At 37.5% G+C, this 20,520-nt stretch overlaps 1 protein-coding gene across 3 annotated transcripts; it reads right to left on the reverse strand.

Moving 5' to 3' along the window:
• Positions 1–6,510: 6,510 nt before the first annotated feature.
• Positions 6,511–17,785, reverse strand: tmem154 (transmembrane protein 154). Of its 3 annotated transcripts, XM_042485689.1 has the most exons (9): positions 17,570–17,757; positions 15,408–15,527; positions 14,009–14,077; positions 13,729–13,791; positions 13,349–13,528; positions 11,988–12,042; positions 11,340–11,416; positions 10,339–10,384; positions 6,511–7,761 (listed from the first exon to the last, which is right to left on the reverse strand). In XM_042485689.1, exons 1-8 carry the CDS (start codon positions 17,658–17,660, stop codon positions 10,353–10,355), a joined length of 687 nt encoding a protein of 228 aa, XP_042341623.1. In that variant the 5' UTR covers positions 17,661–17,757; the 3' UTR covers positions 6,511–7,761; positions 10,339–10,352. The 3 variants fall into 3 exon arrangements, with proteins under 3 accessions (XP_042341623.1, XP_042341625.1, XP_042341624.1); XM_042485691.1 differs by lacking the exon at positions 15,408–15,527 and having other exon boundaries at positions 17,570–17,785; XM_042485690.1 differs by lacking the exon at positions 13,729–13,791 and having other exon boundaries at positions 17,570–17,753.
• Positions 17,786–20,520: the final 2,735 nt, after the last annotated feature.

The raw sequence follows: 20,520 nt of genomic DNA on the forward strand, positions 1-20,520 counted from the left end.
TGCGTGCAAATTTAAACATATTGATATAATATTAAATTAACAATTAAAGCAAGTATGAAAAAAATTAGAGATACAAATACAATATAGGATAAAACTGCAATAAACATATGTAGACTTACAATATATTCGAATGACATTGAAAGAGCTGTGCAGTTTGGTATATTTATATATGATTTTTATATAATATACCAAACTGCATAATAATATATACAACATAACAACAATAGTTGTAATAATATTAATAATAATAATAACTTTTTGTTGTAAAATTACAACTGTTAAAGAATAAAATGCTATATATAATATGGTATAATATTATATACTGATGGGTATATTACTGAGGTGTAACATGTAATGGGTGATTTTTTTAATGTGTTCTTCAGTCCTAATTGGATATGCAGAAATTATATGGTAATGACCAATTTTTATTCCAGTTATTATTTTCAATTAATTGGTTTTAGAATAATTGCAAATCTAAGAGGATCTGAATGGATCTCTATTTGTCTGTGAAATGTATTTTGAATCATGCTAATTATTGTGTTTTTTAATCATTATTCTCTAGACCACTGATTTAGATTTGATTGTGGTATTAAATTTGATTAGAATTAGAATTAATTAGAAATGTTCAGAACATTTGCAAATTATTCACAACTGTTCTTTTTGCAAAATGACTCTCATATTTAAACTTTCACTTAAAGACTAATTTTTTTTTTTTTTTAATATCACATAAAACAAAACGAGTTTCTACAACAGTAAATGTTAATCTGTCAGTGTGTGCTCTTTAATTTACTATTCTTATCATTTTTAATGTCTGTTCTACTTTTGTTCCAACTAAGCATCTTCCATTCACTTTATCATGAACATCCTTGTTAAGATTAAATGTTGATATATTAATATCTATAAGTTTTTTGGGGAAAAAACATGGGAGGAGAGAGACTCCAAATCCAAATTTGCATGGTGTGTCATAAATCATGCTGGTTGAAAACCTAGACCTAATTCTTTCCAGCATGTTGAGCCTCATTTATTCACAGGAAAAAAATAAAAAAGCAAGTTATCGTGGATTAGAGTGCTGCTGCTGCTGCTGCTGCTGAAGTTAGCCCAGCAGTGCCAGCCATGGTTAGCTTTGGCTCATGGTCATTTTCATGCGCTGTATCTGGATCCTCCAGGGAGCGTCTGAAACCCTGAGATATCACTAAGCACCAAACATGTGATCCTGAGACGTGTGGAATTGAGACTGGCATCTGGTCAATGAAAACTGAAAAGCAGACCCTGGAAACAAAGGACGACTGTAAATATCCTCACTTTGCTACTAAATACTCTCTGTAGCTGTCTGCGCTTTTATGGAAATTGCTCCTTTAGGTCTACTCTTCACAAAAATCTGAACTCTGGGCCTGAGTTTGTCATTAGAGTCATCTCTCTACATGCTGTTTTGGTCATTTTGTCGGTGAAACTAAACACTGAAATATACTGCACAATCTAGTGTTGTATATGTTTATTACAGGATTTTAGAAATGCCATAGATTGTATCTCAATATTTCCTCAAACATACAAAACCAAAGTTCATTTGAAAAGACCTGATTCATCAGGCCATGTTTTATTACTTAAACTGTTTTGTTCTTTTTTTTTGTTTTGTTAGTTTTTATTCATGAAAAAAATGTTGTTCCTGAGTGTCCCTACAAATGTCTAAACAGTAATCTCTATAAAAATAAGTAATATCTGGAAGGACTTTTCTCCTTGGATTTTTCCATTTAAAGACTTTTTAGTGACCTAAAGAGGTAAGGATCCTAACTTAATTGGCAGAAAGTATGTTGGCTTTGTATATCTGCAAACCAACCAACCCACATTGTCATGTAGCGAATATGCTGAAACTTTACGATTCCATTATGCTGTGGGTTACGTATGGTTAGGTGTAGGCACAAAAAATGCTGGGTTATTGTTAGGAAAAGACTAAATAAATAAATAAATAAATAAATAAAAATAAAACTAATCAAGATACATATTTTTACATAGCTGAATTGACACCTCAAATTTGCAAACTTGTCAAGGGACCCTTTAAAGGGTCTCAACTCTCAGACTGGGAGCCACTGGTCAATAAGCTGTTTTTACAGAACTTTTGCTCCTCCCAGAAAATATACATTTTCCTTGTGAAAATAGATGAATTGTTATTTATCCATTTATTCATGAATGATGAGCAGCCAGTCTAAAACAAGTTCTCACGGAGTCCCATCATTTGCAACTTTCAACACAAGTACAGAGGACATGAACTCCGTGTCCTCTGGTTGATGTTTCTTATCAAATGTTGTCCACATGGTGCAAGAAGCAGTACGTCTTTCATAAGAGGCAACAAAACACGCTTTAAATTGCTCATCCCAACTCTAAAAAGAACCAAAGTCAATTGTAAAGTAAGTCTCCTATCATGACACACACACACACACACACACGCACGCACGCACGCACACACACACACACACACACACACACACACACACACACACACATGTTCCCTGGTGTACGCTGTGTTTTCCACTCAAAGATTGCCCAAGAATGACTGAATGCGATGATTGCGACAGAAGGACGATGCTCTATAACATCACAGCTCTTGAAGGCAAACAAACACGGCTGTGAAATGGAGCTGATAGAGTGTGACAGGCAGCACCAGTGCCTGCTGGGTAGACACTGATTCAGTCTACAAAAGCTTGGTAAATTCAGAGAGACGGGTCACTGGAAATATGATGTTATGAATGTGTCCTCTGGGGGATTACATCACATTTGTGTTCACTGTGACAGACGTGGCTTTAATCAAAATTATAAACCCATCCTGACACATACCAAGAAATATACCGCACCTGGTGTAAGACTATGTGCATATCATTTGTCACGGTCTTGTTTGGAAAGAAGGGTTGCTGTTTTATTTGCATGTAAACCAGTTTAGCCAGAATCTGGCGCAGCATGAACAAAGTTAGTGACGCTGCCGGTGTACTCAGTGAGAAAAAACCTGCTGCTGCAGAGAATCTAAGATAGAAGTTTTGCACGATTTTTGTACTTTCTCAATGAGATAATATAGTGTTTGCACATGTTAGCTTACAATATTTTACATATAATAGCTCAGTCTTTTTTTAGAGCACTTTTTAAAACTTAAAGTAAAATAGGCTGTAACTAAAGGGATAGGTAACACCAAAATCAAAAATAAATATTTCTCCTCTCACCTGTAGTGCAGTTCATTAATGGAGATTGTTTTGGTGTGAGCTGCCGAGTGTTGGAGATATTGGTGTTGAAATGTCTGTCTTTTCTTCCATATAATGGAATTCAAAGGCACTCAGCTTGAAAAAGAAAAGAAAAAACAAACACTTGAACAACTTGACAGACTCAAAAAGAAAATAGTTCCTACGTGAAACTGCTCACAAGGTCTGTGGACTATTTCTAGTAACCAGGTTGTGGATGTCCGGAAGGAGACGTTTGCTGTTGAGTTGTTTTAAAGATTATGTTAATAGGCAGATAGAGCGTGAAAGGGACAGAGAGCGGGGATGACGTGTAGCAAAGGGCTGAGGCTGCAATCGAACCCACGGCCGCTGTGGTGAGGACAAAGGGCAGCCCCTGTTGAGTTTTTCAAATGTATTTAATGTTTTTAGCACCACAAACCGAGTGCCATCTAGTTCCATTATATTCAAGAGAAGGTAGACATCACTATGGCCGATATCTGCAACTCACACCAAAACAATCTAGTTTGATAAATATCACTACAGGTAAGAGGAAAAATATGTATTTTTGATTTGGGAGTCAACTGTCCCTTTAATTAAATAATCTGTAGAATATTTTCTCGCTCTATTTGATTAATAATCTGTCAGCAACATAGATATTTAGTATAATATCACGAGACAACGATAAGCAGCAAAACCTTATATTTGGAAGCAGGAAACGTTGTGGAAATGGAATTTTTGTATGGAAAAAAAACCCCTAAGTTAAATTTCTGTCCACTGACTACTGATTAATCGACTAAGCCTTTAAACTCTGTTAAAATCACAGCTGATGAAAGCAAATGTAAATATTTAGAGGACAAATAAAGATGTTTATGTGAACAAGAATAACACAGAATTCCAGCAAACCAATAAAACAAAAAAAAGACCAACTCCTAAAACAAATAAAGTTAGCGTCATCTGATAAAAGTCTGTTTTCTAAAGAAGTAAAAGGAGACTCTTGTTCTCCCAGACTTCTTCAGACAGGTCGTCCCACAGCCTCAGGCCTGACAGCAAAGACTTTGTCCCATTTAGTTTCAAGTCTGGACTCTTAAATGATTTCAAACTACAAACAGACTTATGTGGGACAGAAAAGGTCAGAAATGTACCAAAGAGGAATGCTTTGATTAGCCTTAAGTCAGTGCTGCCCAGATATCCTAACGTTGAGTTTTAAGAGGAGTCAAGCTCCAAAAATGCTGAATTCTTTAATACAGTGTCTTTCCCCAGAGCCTCCCTGATACAGGTAGCACCCACGTCCCTCAAACTCTGACACCACAACGTTTCTGTCTTCTGATACCTGCGTGAAGTAAAATGAGTGCTTTTTCACACCTGACAAAGCTCCTCCAGAAAAAAACAGTTTTTATGGACTGAGTAGCACAAAAAATTATGAGTAAACTCACTTCGACATGTAAGATCTGTGCAGTGCCCCTTTCAACCTTTCTGGGAGCCATTATATACAGAGGGAAAGATGGATGTAATGTTCTGACCAGAAGCCTGGCAGCTGAGGTCTGTGCAGTCTGAAGCCCGACAATAATTTATTTTGTTAAGGACAAGAAGCCGGTGCAACAATAAAGGTGTGAAAAAGATAAAAGAATGAGATGGTGAGTGTTTTTCTAAAAATGTGAATTTATTTTTAAGGTGATAAGAATCATGGTTGGACGAGCCTTTAGGTGTGATGCTCTAAACTTCAATTACTTAAAAACAAAGCTGGATATGTAGCTGTGTAAAAGATAACTCATTATTTCCATGTAGATGTTAGCTGATGATTATGAAAATGCCGGTGCTTAGTCAGCAGGGACTGACCAGCCAGCCTGCAGTGTCGATGCAGACATTGTAAGGTGACAGACAGAACTGCCGTCTGGAAATCTAATGAGAAACAGAGTGAAAAGAAGGAGAGAAAATGGAGTGAGAGACCCGTTTCTCATTTGTATTCATTGGTTTGCATGGATTGTCTGCCCTTGCTCCTTTAGACCTTCCACTGGTTTGAATTCCATCAGACGTACAGAGCTTAAAGACGATGGCGGAGCAGACTCAGTGGATTTACAGCAGCAGACATAAAGTCTGACACACAGAGTGCACTGTGACAGAAACACACACGGGACAGATGTGAGACACTTTAAACCTGCCGTTTTACATTTAATTATCTGTTTTAAACCAGTATGATGCAACGTAACTTTAAATGTTTTTTGTTAAAAACAGGAATCAGCTCACATGTGTGCATGGAGGAAACATGCCATTAGTCTTGACTGAGTTGTATGTTTTAGAGACTATACATGATATACCCAGTCCAACAACACTGACAGTGTACGGCCATGCTGAAGCGGGCGAGCGAAGCGGTATTTAATGGTGCTTGAAGCTAAATGCTAACATCAACATGCTATCAATGACAATAGTAAGACAATGTTTTCTTTGTCTTAGTTTGGTGTGTTAGCATGCAAAATATGCTCATTTAGTACAGCTTGGCTTTCAAGTATGTGGTCATAAAGCAAAGTAAAGTTTGATCTCAGGATTGCGCAAGATGGAAAGTTAAATGTTTCAAGACCCAAAGGCCTAAAACTCCGTTATTTAGTGTGCCAGAGAAAGTGTAACAGGATGTGGTAGGACCCAATTGCAGCACAAAAGAGCAGGTGAATAGTTGGTAATGACCTTTATTTAATCTTTTTGCAGGTTGAATGGAGCAAAGGTGAGTATAATCAGGGTGAAAGGAGGAGGGAGCGGGGATGACATGTAGCAAAGGGCTGAGGCCGCAATCAAACTCACGGTCGCTGCGGTGAGGCCGAAAGGCACCCCCTGATGAGTTTTTCAAATGTATTCAACGTTTTGAGCACCACAAGTGCTGTAACAACAGCAGAGCTCTCTGGGTTGACCCCATATCTGGCAAGCTCGGCAAATGGTATTTTGTTTTACCTCAAGGTAACAGATATATGATCAATCTTTAGGATGCACTGTTATGACATAAGTGGTATGTCCCGATAGTGTTCATAGCGCATGCAACAGTATGTTCTTTGTAACGGTTGCTGCAGTGCATATTAAAATATATTCTAGATTTCAGAACGCAGCTAACGGAAAACAAAAAATATTACAACCTGGGGGGACATAATTGAGTGTGCCAAATATCATTGCAATCCATTTAATATTGTCAAGACATTTCACACAAAACCACAGATGTAAACCTCACTGTGGCACTAAACAAAATGTCAGGAGATCAGCAAGACCAGCAGGATTCATCCTCTGGAAAACACAAATGTCTGTACAAAAATGATTACAATCCATCCCATAATTGTTGAGAAAATTTATTTTAAAAAAACGTGGTGGACTGGCCGACATTGCCATCCCAAGAGCCACACTGGTATCATTTTTTCACAAGATGTAATTTATTGTAATTTTTTTCAAAGCTTCATCAGCAAAACAACAGCCATGTATGAAATATTTACAAAAGGCATTCCTTGAAAATAACATATTTTGGTATACTGTATTCTCATATTTACAGTGCAAAGTAACTGCAAAAATACTGACTGACACATTTAGAAAGTCACACTCACATTAATCAAAACCAGTGTCACAACTGCTTAGATTCAACACTTTCAAGCCCAAACTGGAAACAAAACATCCGAACAGCATCTGCAGACATAAAGTATTCAGTCAGAGAGTTTTTATCTACAGCATGGAGAGATGAAAATCTTATCAGTAGCAGCTTTTAGAAAGCTGTTTCAGCAACGGGTAATAATTTATCACAAGACTCAGAAACAGACTGATTTCACACTTTGAGATTTCGTTCTCTGAACAAAAACACTTTCTCTGTGAACCAGCTCTGCACAGGCATGAAAAGGAGTGGCCTCCTCTGTCATGCATGCCTGCAATCTTCAACAGGATATTTCCCCATTAAAACCTGCAGCTGGAGGGAGTCACACAGTGTAACACAACAAAGAGGCTTTGAGCTAAAGAGACGCCATCAGCAGAAACTATGAGCGGTCATATCTGTGAGGGGCGGAGAAGAGGATCGGCCAAATGCGCTTTAAGATGACCACATTCTCCTAAAACAGCATGAATCTGCAGAAAAAGGAATGTTTGCTCACTGCAGCACAGTACTTTTTAAGTTTTAAACTTAATACTTTTCATTCTGATTCATTGAGGCAGAAAATACTGTGCATTTACCTGGATTATAACAGATTACTGCTCGACAATACAATCAAAACAGGCAAGGCACAACTGAAACAATACATGAAAGGCACAACACTGATCAAAGAGCCACTGTTTAACAAATCCAACTGTTGCACATTGCTGTCCAGTGAGGACTTTCGGGAAGAATGACGACCAAGATGTTATTTTTGTTGCTGATTATTTTGCTGTAAAAATAAAAGTAAAGCTTTCTAGTGTCCTGAAAGAGTTGTAATGTTTCCTGGCGGTCAAATGAGCTCCTGTTGTCTCAGATGCTGCTGGATTATTTAAGAAAGGTCAAAACATCCAAGTTGGCATCAATGCATCACTGACTGTGTCCTTGCATGCAGGGAGAGCGTCCTTTGTTAACCTGCAGAAATCATAGAAAAGTGACAGTGTCAGAGAGACAGAGACAGAGACAGAGAGACAGAGAGACAGAGAGACAGAGACAGAGACAGAGAGGTCGTCCCTCTACAATTTTTGAACTGGTGACACGAGTCAGGAGTGGTCATGGAGTTCACAGTCAAAGTAGAGTGTTTTTTTTACCTAATTAAAGGTCCAGTGTGTGGGATTTAGCAGGATATATTGGTGGAAATTAAATATAATATAATAAGTATGTTTTCTTTAGTGTGTAATCACCTGAAAATAAGAGCTGTTTCATTTTAATTACCTTACAGTGAGCTGTTTATATCTACATAGGGAGTGGGTCCTCATCCACAGAGATTGCTGTGTTGCACCTTTATGTTTCCATGGTAGCCCAGAACAGATTAACCAAACAGTGGCTCTAAAAAGAGCCTTTACATTTCCCATCAGCCACTACAGTCAGCAACCTCTTCACAACAAGCAAAAAACACTGACTTTTTTATGTGAAACTGCTTTATTCAGTGTTTTTACTGGTTAAATCTGTTTGTTTTACAGAGGCAGAGACCTCTGTGAATAATTTGGCTCCTGTAAAAAACCTCCTGAACGTCTGGACGTTAATTTATCAGGACACAAAGGTGAGCGCACATTAGCACGTGCTATAGCCCATTACGAGCCGATGAGTGTAGGAAAAATACTGATTTGTAATGTAAAATTGCTCATTTTAATAACTTGGTCCATTTGTTTTGGAGAGGAGGAAACCTCTGAGGATAATTTGGCTCCCAGAAAAACCTCCTGAACAATAGAACTTAAAGAATTCAAACTTTCAAAGTTTCAGCTGGTTTCAATATGCAATCCTCACTTCTAGATGCCACTAAATCCCCCTAAATCATACACACTGGGCCTTTAAATCCCATATACTTTTTTGTCTAAATATCTTTATCAAACCACGTTTCATTCAAAAATCAGAGGAAGAGGTTATCACTGAAAAATCCCTGGAGTGAAATTTGGTCATGTTGCAGTTGCTTTTATTTACACACTGAGACATTACAAAGAAAAAAACTTTAAAAAAAAATAAAATAACTGAAATTTCACCCGTGTGCCAAGCGTGTAAGAGAACCACTGCGGCTGACCCAAAAATGTGAATGGCCCTTTCTAAAGCCAGATTTGTCCATTCTGAGCCACTGTAGAAACAGTGGAAGAGATCTGCTATGAAAATATAAACGGCTCATGTAAGCCCACAAAAACACGACAGTTCTTATTTTCAGAAGACTATACAATAAATGAAAACATAGTTATGAATATTATACACCAAATCTGCCAAAAGATGCCCCTAAATCCTTCACACTGGACCTTTAAGCCTATCGTTTTGCAGAGTTGAATTATTGTACAGATTATTGTACAGTTAAGTTAGTATTGTGCAGTTGAAAATAATGAAAAATGAGAAATGTAATAAATACAGTTAATAAATAAATAAATAAGGAGTTTTGAGAGTGAGTCTACAATTATGCAACTTTCTTACGTGCAAAGTAATTGGCAGGTTTCAAAACTAACTTTTGAAGCAGGCAGCTTCAACAACATTTTATACTTAAGTTTTCTTTCTTTGATTTGTCCAAGTTACTGTGGAGCTTCTCAGGTCTGACAAACAGTTCAGAGCTGCTGCAGAGTGCAAAACCACAGCAGCAGTAACATCACATTTACTTTTCTTTTCAGTTCTCTTGTGTAACCTGATGTGTACAGAGGGCCTCCATGTTGACTGAAAGTAGCCTCTAACCTTTGCACAGCTTTCAGAAACAAAATCATGGGAAAAGTCGTGTGTAAATGATGTTGTTCAACAGTTAGCGGCGTGGACCTTGACCTCGCCTTCCCAGCCCTTCCAGTAAGGAGACTATCCCGGGGTTAAGTTGCACCACACTTCCATGCATGCCTGGTGTAATCACTAGCAGGTGTTAGGAGTGTTTCAAACAGCACCATGTGTAACAACGAGAGGGTCACAGTTCAGCAGTCGTAGCTATACTGAAACCAGCTGGTGCGTCACAACAAACACAGGCTGGCAGCAAAAAGGAAATGGTTTGGAAACAAGTTGACTGTTGATTTGTATTGTGTTAACATTATTGTGTAACAACAGTCAGTCATAATGGGTTAGTCATAATGTCTCAATGTGTGTACAATAGGTGAACAGATATTTGTACGATTGTTTCCAGTGCATTCATAATGAGATAGTTCCTTAGACACAGGTTGTGTTCACACCTGCAGGAATGTTGCTTAATAAATGATTGCTCCTGCTGTGACAAAATGACTTCGTCATCAGGGTTCACAGAAGAGCAGGAAAGAAAATATTAAAGTGTAAAGCTGATATATATATTCAGGCACTTTATTTTATGTATTTTAGTTTGTTTTGGTGCCTAAAAATAACATTTTAGAATTGAAAGATAACACATTTCCAGGCATATTATGACTAAAAATGATATTTTTATAGGTTCTGAGAATCTGATAATGAGGGATAATTGACCAGAAACTAAATAAAGTCTGCATGGGATCATAAACTGGACATACAGTACATGTAAAAGGTGTAAAGCATGCTTACCGCCATCAACAGATTCAAGCAAGTGTAGAGTCCTGTAGAGTTTCACCTACAACAAACAAAGCGACAAACAGAAGTTTTCACAAGTTTTCACAATAAGAGCAACAGTGACCTCTGCTGGATAAACTCCGCAACTCATCTTAACTGTTAATTTTCCCCATTTTTCCTCTTTTTTGATGCTTTTCTTATGGTTTTCATGTCAAAGCAGACAAGGAAGACAAGTAATGTTACTAAACAGTCCAATAATAATGAATGATGCAACAGGAAACATCTTGATAATAAAAACTGTAACAGTCTGACCACATTTCACCATTTAACTTCCCAACACAATATATCAGGAAAATTATATAGAAAGTACTCCATTATTTTTTTTTTACTAAGAAAAGGACTAATGCCGCAGTGTAAAAATTCCCATGTTATAAGCAAAAGTCCTGCAATAAATTATTAAATTGTTAAAGACTTTGCATCAAAATAAACTTAAAGAACCAAAAGTAAAATAACTCATTATGCAGAATGATCCATTTCTGAATCATTTATATTATATTACTGTACTTTAATTATTAAAGTGGACATCACCTTAATGCTGTCGCTGGTAAAGGTGGCTAATTTAAATTATTTTGTACACTGGGTAGCTTATGAATTTACTCCCTCAGTAAAGTCTCATAACTTCTCATAGCTCAATACATCAAGTTAAGTTGTTGTGAAATGTGGTGAACTAAAAAGTTGGCTACAATATTTGCCTTTGAAATGTATTGGAGTAGGAGTGTAGGGCATGGAAAGGGAAATACTTATGAAGAGTACAAGCAGTTGCTGCACGCTTCAGCCACATTTGACATAGGTAACAAATGACCACTAGGTTTTATCAAATTTATCAGTAGATCGACTCTGAGAAAATCTGACCTGTCTGCAAAAAACATGAAACAGTGTTGGACAGATTTTTGAGAAACATGATACCCATTCTGCTATGTTTCAGTGTGCTTACAGGTTTATTTAAAGTTACCTACCATCCTTTTTCATCCATTGGCCCAACTCTTCCATTTCCAGTTCCAGCACAGAGGGCACGTCTTCTTCAAACATTGGCCTGGAAGATACAAAGTGTAGTAGAAAATCAAAAATCAGGTTAAAAAACAATAGATTTAAAATAATTCATAATAATTTCTAGATACCGAATGCTAACATGCATGGTGCCTATTCATTCCAGTCCATCCCTAATGATGACTTTTTATTGATGATAGGGTTTTGTGAATCTAATGTCCTTGTAACTGTACTTTATTTTAACAGCACTTTTGGTCTGTGTCTTGTTTATCTAATTTTCACTGAAGAATTAAATGTAGATGTCAAGGCTAAAACAACTTAGTGAATCAAGGAGACATGATGTTTGAGATTTGGCATATATTCCAAGTAGCAGTAGAAAAAGAAAAAGTGATGCCTCTCACTCTTGCATGCATATGAAACTCAAACTTCCGTTGCACAATAAGTCATGTTTTTCAAACAGGAAATAACACACAGGTGGTACCAACATTACAAACCTTTGACATGACGGCACTGAAAATTCCTCACACATTTCTATTGCAATTCAGCAATTTACACATTGAAAATAGTCCATCAAACTAGCAGCCACAGAATTAAAGAATTAAATTCTCAACACTTACATTGGCACCTTCTCTGTGCTGGACCCGTCCAAATATGGATCCTCTTTTCTCAGCTCTGTGAGAAGACAAAACACTTTAGTCAAGCATTACGGTAACTGAATATAGCTTTACCCTTAAAGATCCAAAAACGAAATAAGTTTTGATTTATTTACAGGTTACATTGATAACATACACTGGTTCACAGCTGAGGTATTTGAGGTAACAATTCAATCACAACAATGAGATAATACTTAACATCAATTCCTCATTACTACACGATATATATTTACTCATGCAACCCTGATGGCATCCAGCCACATGGAGAACTTAAGTATGGTTGTCATGTTTTGAGATTAAGTCGGTTTAGTGTGACAATTTTTTACAACATTAGGAGAACATTATACATTTTAAGTTATTACATACAAATGTTACAGTGGACAGAGGAGAGAATAATAATAAAATGGTTCCAACTGATGTCCTTTTTTTTTAGTTGTAAAAAACAAAAGTAGATTTTATATCGCACGGCACCCCCAAAGGTGTATCAGGGGCGGGGGCCACCTTGATACAAATGCTGTATTGAGAAAATTATTAGAGGCCAACGTTACTGTCTTTTAGAGGCTGTAGCACACCCATTTTTTTAAGCTGGTGTGAATGTAGTGGTATCTAACTAAACAACAAACGGCATCCATTGGACCAGCCAAGTCGACATAATAATAATAATAATAATGCTTAGGCGAGAGCACAAATTGCATAACCATTTTCAAAGCGGTCCCTTCGGCTCTCACCTCAAGATTTCTGAATGAAAAGGGGATTTATGGGCACCAATGTGTCTCCCCTAAATTTGAGAGGGCTTGTTTCCAGTAAATGTTTTGCTCATTAAAATCAATGTACTCCTTCATACTAAAGCTGCAAATTGAATTTTTAAGGAAAAGGACAACCAGCCTATCTGAAGAACAATTAATCACCAAACATGTAGCCCATAGACACCACAGCATTGTGAAATTCAAAATGATAACTGTGACAGTATTCATCTATTAACATCAGAAAACTATTAATATCAACCGTTAAATAAGAAATCGGTATATCAGTATGCAGCTCCTTAACTCTCCATATGTGCATATTTTCAAGAAGCCCATACACTTCAACAGCATAATTAAACTTCAGAAATTCAGTTATGGCTTTTGGTTTTAATGTGCCACCCCATGATTTTCAGTGGCTAACTGTAGGAAAAAATATCTCAAGGTGCCGATGCATCATTAGAAATCTCTGCAAATCATAACAAACCCATCTGCATTGGCCACCAGTGGGAACGTGGGAAAATTTGTTTTTTTGTGATTTGGGTGAACTGACCATTTAAAGTGTCCCTCTTGTGATAGACATACCTTGATCTCTCACTTTTTTATTCCACTTCCGGTTGATGAAAATACCACAAACTATCATGCCGATAATTAAAACCACCAGCACCACAGGGATCAGGATGATAATGAGGCTCAAACCCTCCTCCAACTTTGGAGTGAACGTCGAACCCGTAAAGTCAGGCCCCACCGTTGATTCTGTGGGCTCTGCAGGAACAGGACAACAGTTATCAGTCAGACATCAGTGCTCATTTGTGCGGTAAATGTTTTAATGTGTCCTGGTGTGTTATATTGTTCTGTTATTTAGTCTAATGATTGCTACAATGGGTAAATTATCTTTGTATGAAATAATTAATTTGAAACACGAATCTGTGCTGGTATGTTAGGCCACAGCTGGTCTGACATACCATCAACAGGGAGGTAGAGGCTCCTAAGTCCTGAGCCAGTATCGTCTTCTACTGGACTTTCAACTGTAAACAACAGTCAAGGAAAAAATTGATGATTTTACTGAAATGTGTCCGTGAATAACTTTTTCTCTATTCTCAACTAGTTTGTGCCAAGAAGTGATATGTAATGAGGTTTGGACATGAAATAATTAACAACTGAATAATTTGTGAAATACTCTTTCTGATTATAAACAGAGGGTTTAAGCAAAAACTGAATCATAAAGAATCAAAGCTGTCGTACGAGGCTCTTCTGTGGCGGAGGGGTCTGGTGGCAGTTCTGAAAAGGCATCAGCAGAAGTTAGGGGTATCTCTGCAGGCAGGGAGGGAGGGAGAGAGAGAGAGACAGAGAGTCGTCATCATGATGACTAACACTCATGAGTTGTGTGTCATACATGGCTCAAAGCACGTGGACATCCAAGCATTTCATGATAATTAAACATCTCATGCCAAAACCATTTGCATTACAGTAATATGCTGTTAGAATAGCTTCTACTCATCTGGAAAAAGAGTTTTCAACAAGTTATAACTTGCAGAAAGTCTTTCCAGTCATTTTGCATAGGCATGATTGAGTAAGTTCACATGGAAAAAAAATCGTAGAGTAAAATCAAAAAGTAATAGTGAACCTCAATGACGTTTTGTCCAGAACAAGGAGCCAATACTACTCTCCAGTGACACAGAAGAATAAAGTTTAGCAAACCAAGTCTCATAAAAGGAACCGGGAGTTTAACACAAGGCTACGGTTTCAGTTCATGACACAAAACATCTGTATACCTGTCAGTATGATAAAACAATGACAACGCTGTTGACAGAAAAACAGGCCGTGATAGCTCATCAGGCCAAGTGACATTATTTTAAAAGAGGAGACTGTGCCTGCAGTGGGAGGTCAACAGCCTCTGAAACAAAATACTCTGATGTTTTCTTATGTGTTCAGAGTGCATTATCTGAGCAAATTTCAAACATGTTTTCGCCTACACTGCTTAAAAGAAACCACTGCCCCCTAAACCACCCGCCACTCAGCTTTGAGCCTTTGAGCTGACTGTAGATCCTTCAAAGGTCGTCCCCTTGACCTGTGATACCAACCACAAGGACAAAAGAATGTCAAAAGTTTTTACTTTACCATTAAAAAATGTTCTCATTGTGGGTATTTTACATGTTCAAACTCAATAAACTTAAATAAGCAACCCTTGAGGCCAGGTGTCAGTGCTTATACAATACCGTACATATTTTTTTTTCCTATTTAATGACAGTAAATCACTGTTACAAGGGTCCTTTATAGCCTGTTGACATTTTAAAGATCAGTTTCAAAGGATCTAGACAAAAGCAGTCTTCTTAAATGTGTTTTTTTCTCAATTTGTTGTTATTTTTATTTAGTTTTGCAATCTCCTCCCTGTTTATGCATCATAACTGAATATTGTTTACTTTTACAGTGTGATAGTTGTCTTAGCCTGTTGTTTGTGTCGTATCTGTTGTTGTAACATTGTTTTTTATGCTGCCCTCTTGACCAAGCGACTCTTAAATAGGATATTTTAAAGTAGATGAGACTTGATCTTGTTTAAATAAAGGGAAAATTATTTTTTTTTAAAACAGCCTCAGTGTCCACATAGTGTATTATTATTTCTAGAATGTATTTTATTATTCACCTGAGGTCTCTGTATCACCATCAGGTCCTGGTTCTGCTGGTTCTACTTGTTCCTCTGGTTCTGCTGTCTCTGCTATCACCGCTTCTTCTGGCTCAGTTGTTTCTTCATCTTGGCAAAGCACTGCAATCCAACACATCACCTTACTTTATATCATGACACTGGCATGTCATTGACAAGTGGCAGTGAAGCTTTAAAAGAGTTTAGGGTGTTCAAGCACCTGCCCCTTTGCCCCCTTATGCCCTTTTGTTAAGGCACATTTTATTTATCTATTTTTGTGAAGGCCTCCTTGTGGTTCTTAGTAATTCTTATCTTAATTAATTTTAAAAAATGTTATAAATAAAAGGGACCTGGCTGCTGTCATTTTACATTGTCGTTCTGAGAGGACCCAGTGTGGCCAATCACTGCTAGGATTTTGATGTGTGTACGTTATCGTACAGGTACTTGGAGCGGCCAAAAAGCACAAAGAAAGATCTGTATTTCAGCAATAATTTCTCACATTTGATATTCCAATTAAATCATTATTATAATGTACATTAAACAAAATCCACTCATAAAATAATTTGAACTTATTCTGTTGCGCAGTTTTTATTAATTTATTTTCATATTTAACTCTTTGAAACCTCTGCAAATTTGCTTTATTTATTGAACCTGGGCTGAGGGCAATGAGCAACTTAAGAAAAAATGACCCAGAAAATAACAAGTAAAAAGTAAATTATGATAATTAGAAATATAGTTCTATATAGTATATATACTAATATATAGTATCTTAATATATATAGTTCTAAGTTCTTTAAAAATTATTTTCTAAATCTACTAATTTCTTGCAATTTGCAGGACATTTCTTGTCAAGTTGCTCATTGCCATTTTGCCTGTGATTTGAAAAAAGAAACCAAACCAATTTGTTTGGGAAAACTTGTGAAAGGCATCTGAATGCAGCACAAGAAAAGTGGCATTGATACAGATTTTAAGGGGGTTTCCTTCATGGTTAGTTGAAAGGATAATCCTGACTCTGATGATCCAAAGATTCATATGATTTCACTGTACATTTTCATGGAAATATAACAGTCAATCATCTCAAATTATGTTACAACACATTCATAATTCAGTCATTCATATAAATATGAAGTTTACGAGTCTATATAAAACTTTTGTTTCTGTTGTAGGATGACCCTGACTGTGTCCATGTCAGATTTGATTTGATTTAACTGTATAGTTTTTGAGACATTTACAGGGGAAAGTCAGCTCAAATGACTTTATCACATTCAGAATTTCCTTCTATTTATTTAGAATAATCTTCAGCTGATGAAATCAGAGGGAGATAATGACAATAGTATGATGTGGTTTGTCGTAAGGCTCCATGTCACATTAGGTTTGAGCGTGAGTCACTATAATTTCACAGATTATGCCATAAATTTTTTTCTGATGTTATAAAATACTGTTTCATGTGCCCTTTTTAACTTTGAGCACTTGCCCTTTTAAAAGTCTTTTTCTGTCAAAAATGAAACACACACGGGGATAAAGACAGTTAATTCTACAGGGATTTCACAAGCTCAGTTTCTAAAACAACATCTGAGTAACTGTCACAGTCAGCTCGCGCAGGAACTCGAGATTTCCGCGTGCATGGTCTCAAACAGTGGCTACAAAAATCTAAACTGTTGCAAAATTCACCGACTGGACACAGAGGAGAAGGTGGAGATATTGTTGAGCAATTTGTTACCGACAGAGCTTCGTCATGTTGTAAAAGATTTAACTTTGGGTGAGAAGGTTCCTTTTGTTCATGAAAATTAATAAGTAAGATGTGTGCTATTTTAAAAGTTTATTTGGGCTGATGTTAGCTTTTTAAAACTAAAATGTAGTAGGTGTTAAGTTTTTAACTGTGGAAAAAAAGTGGACTAAAGTGAGATAAGGCTGAACTGTAACTTTAATTTTTTGTGCTTTGGGTCCTCAAACCTTGCTATTTATTAAAGTGCTCTGTATTCATTATAGAACAGCCAAAATGTACTTAAATTTGACAACATCAATTAAAAAAAACACTCTTTACTTCCAGTCAAGACGTTATATTCACAGTCACAAAGTCAGTCGCGTTAACTGAAGCAGAAAAGGGAAAGAAGGGAGGAGACAGGAAAGTAAAGTTCAGAGAGTAAAGAAACTAATCTTCCTACCTGTCCTCGTCAGAGCGGTCAGCAGCAGCAGAAACAACAGGGGGGTCTTTACCCGGGGCCCTCTCATGCTACCAGTCCCAGAAGCAAACATGGTGCCATTGTGTGCCTGCTTCCTTTTCTACTGTCACAGCATCACACTTCCTGATCTGACTTAACATGTTAAATGGAAGGAGAAGAAAAAAAGAGCCTCACACACCCTCAGACTCACTCAGATAACTCACTCGGATGTGATGCAATCGACTGTGTGCTTGTCGCCACAAGTCTGACGGCTCCTCAGCTGCAGTACAATCACATTCCTGCCAGTTAGGTATGTAGCCCTACAGAGCGAGGGGGAAGCTGAACAAACTTTAAAGCAAGGAAAAAACAATTTGTGTGTGTGAGCTCGGTGAGGGCAGCTGTTCGGGTGTCTCTTTAGAGAATTGTGAACGTGTCGAGCTTTAAATACTCAGAGGATGTGAATTTGCTGAATATGTGTTACTTGATCTGTGTCTTGATACGAGCTCAGGCGGCCTCATAAGTCACTCTTTGTGGTAAAACACTGGTCATGAATTTTAGGGTCATGCTGTTATGATTATCTGTGGATGAAGGCTGTTGGCCTACTTTGAAAACACTCACGAAACAGCAGAAACATGGTGGAAGCAGGTTTCAACATGACGGACGGGCTCTGTGGTTCCTGTCAACAGCGACTTTCATCGGTACAGCTCATGTGGCATTAAAACACGATCTACGCCAAATCCTCTGAACACTGGCTGTCAGTTCTCACAAGCTGAAAAACGATTAGGCAACATTTGGGGGTTTTTTTTATGCGAGAAAAGTCTGGCTAAATGTGCTCTGTGAGAACAAACATACTTCCCTGGTAAAATAAACATAACTTTAAGATTAATATCTTACAGAGTTAATAGTCCACAGCCATTGATGTGTTACTGAACAAGCCTACCAGGCCCAGAGCTCAGGGGCCCAGAGCTCAGGGGCCCAGAGCTCAGGGGGCCCTCAGTCACAGCCCCTGCGTGAGGTCGCTGCTATCAACTTTTTATCTCTTGTCAAAGGGCTTAAGTGGGATTTATATGAATTGATGCTTAATTACAGCCGCCCGTTGCACGTTGGTTGGTCAATAGATAATAAATAAATAAATAAATTCTCAGTATTCATCACACGGGTTATAAACATCAGTATGAATTATACTGTGAAGAGCTTACACAAGATTCACTTTCTAGAAAAAAGGAGAATAGAGGATGAGACATCAGAGCTTGTTGCCTGTGGTCAAATTAAAACAACTTTCATAAATGTCTCCATAAAACTTTTCCCCCGAGGAAAACAAAAACTGAATGACGTTTTTCTGAAGAAGAATCTCTGTGTTTTAGATCCTGTCTGTGACAAGGAAATACTGTATTTTCTGTGATTGTTCACTACCTCAAAAGATTTATTTATCTGACTGAGTCATTCGAAATGAGTCATTAAATTAAAGGTCCAACTGTGTCGCGGACACATACTCGCTTTATTATTGTGAGTTTGTTGCTAGTGTGTTCCAGCTGTGGAAAAGTTTTGAGGTACTTGTACTTTACTTGTGTTTTTCCATGTTATGCTTCTATGTACTTCTACATCACTACATTTCAGAGACAAATGTACTTTTTTCTCCACTGCATTTATTTTATTTCTGTTATTTGTTATCAATCAATCAGGTTTTTTTTTATCACATGAAATTATATAAAGTACAATCCAGATTAAGACTTAAACAAAAGTTATGGTCATTTTACAAAACACAAAGCCTTGTTAAAGACTTAACCAGGAGTTCAATAATTTTGTCTTACTAACAACTACAAAAATAATTTGTATTTAAGGCCCCTTGTTCTTGTTTCAGATGTCGGTGAATTGTTAGCCTTTCCACCAAAAAGTGATATCTCTAAACATCCCACATGGTTTAATTTAAATGATTGTTTGATACCCAAAGTATCAAAGATTAAATAAATACACATTTGTGTAAGAAAACTGCCTTCTTTCCTTCCTTTCCCACTATTGACCTCACAAACCCTCAGATTTATCTTGTGACCTTTGGAGGTGCTTGGCCCGCGGGTTGGACCACTAAATTAAATTAAATTAAACTAAGTCATTAAAACTGGCTCCAGCTAGACCAGATACAGCAGTAAAATGCTGCAATGTGTATCAGTATTAACAATCTGATCATGTCAAAAATTAAATCGAGAAATCTGGAAGGGGAAAAAAACTAATTTGAAAATACAGCCTCCTCTTTCCTCTGACCTCTCATGCATACGCACAGACCTCATACAGTGACACAATGTTTCTTATGCAATAACTGATTTAATCTCGTTTCTATTGTAGAGCAGTTCACAGCTCATTTGCTCAACCGCTCCCCGCTGAACTCTCTGTCTCTCTCTTTTTTTAAGAACACAAGAGACAAGAATTAGCCAGCCCGCCACCGTGGGCTGCTTCCTCTGGAGGAGAGGCTGTATAGGGGCTCAGATTTGGCCGAGGCAAACCCCTCTAGCATCAGCTACTGGCTGTTACAGCAGGCGGGTGGCTATTGGCAGCCAAAGGTCTAACAGCAGCCATGAAAATTTGCTGATCCAGCAGGAAGTCAAACCTGTCTGCCCCCCTGCAGCTGAGGTTTGAACTGGCTGGATTCATGTTGCCGCAGCCGCTGATGTGAGGTTCTTCTCTGGAGCTGCTGCCTGCTCTCACTGATGTTAGCTACAGTACAAACATGAATTTAAAGCTGCAGCTGTAAGCATTTGGCATAAACAGATGACTAAACTATTAGCAACATTTTCTCTTGTATCTCTGAAACACTTCACCAATATGGACACTTGTTTTGCTGCATTTGCAGTAAGACTCTTTTGGACTCTTTAAGTCCGTCCTTATTTGTAAATGCTTGGCAGTGTCGCTGTTGTTACCAATGTTGAAATAGGAACTTTCTCTGAAGGGTTCTCGGCCAA

This window comes from Plectropomus leopardus, chromosome 4 (assembly GCF_008729295.1).
Source record: "Plectropomus leopardus isolate mb chromosome 4, YSFRI_Pleo_2.0, whole genome shotgun sequence".
Taxonomy (NCBI): domain Eukaryota; kingdom Metazoa; phylum Chordata; class Actinopteri; order Perciformes; family Serranidae; genus Plectropomus; species Plectropomus leopardus.

Coding starts and splice junctions, on each gene's coding strand:
- tmem154 (XM_042485689.1), bottom strand. CDS start 17,660: ATGTTTGCTTCTGGGACTGGTAGCATGAGAGGGCCCCGGGTAAAGACC. Junction 13,792..14,008: donor CTCCGCCACAGAAGAGCCTC/GTACGACAGCTT, acceptor TGTTGTTTACAG/TTGAAAGTCCAGTAGAAGAC. Junction 13,529..13,728: donor CCTCTACCTCCCTGTTGATG/GTATGTCAGACC, acceptor CTGTTCCTGCAG/AGCCCACAGAATCAACGGTG.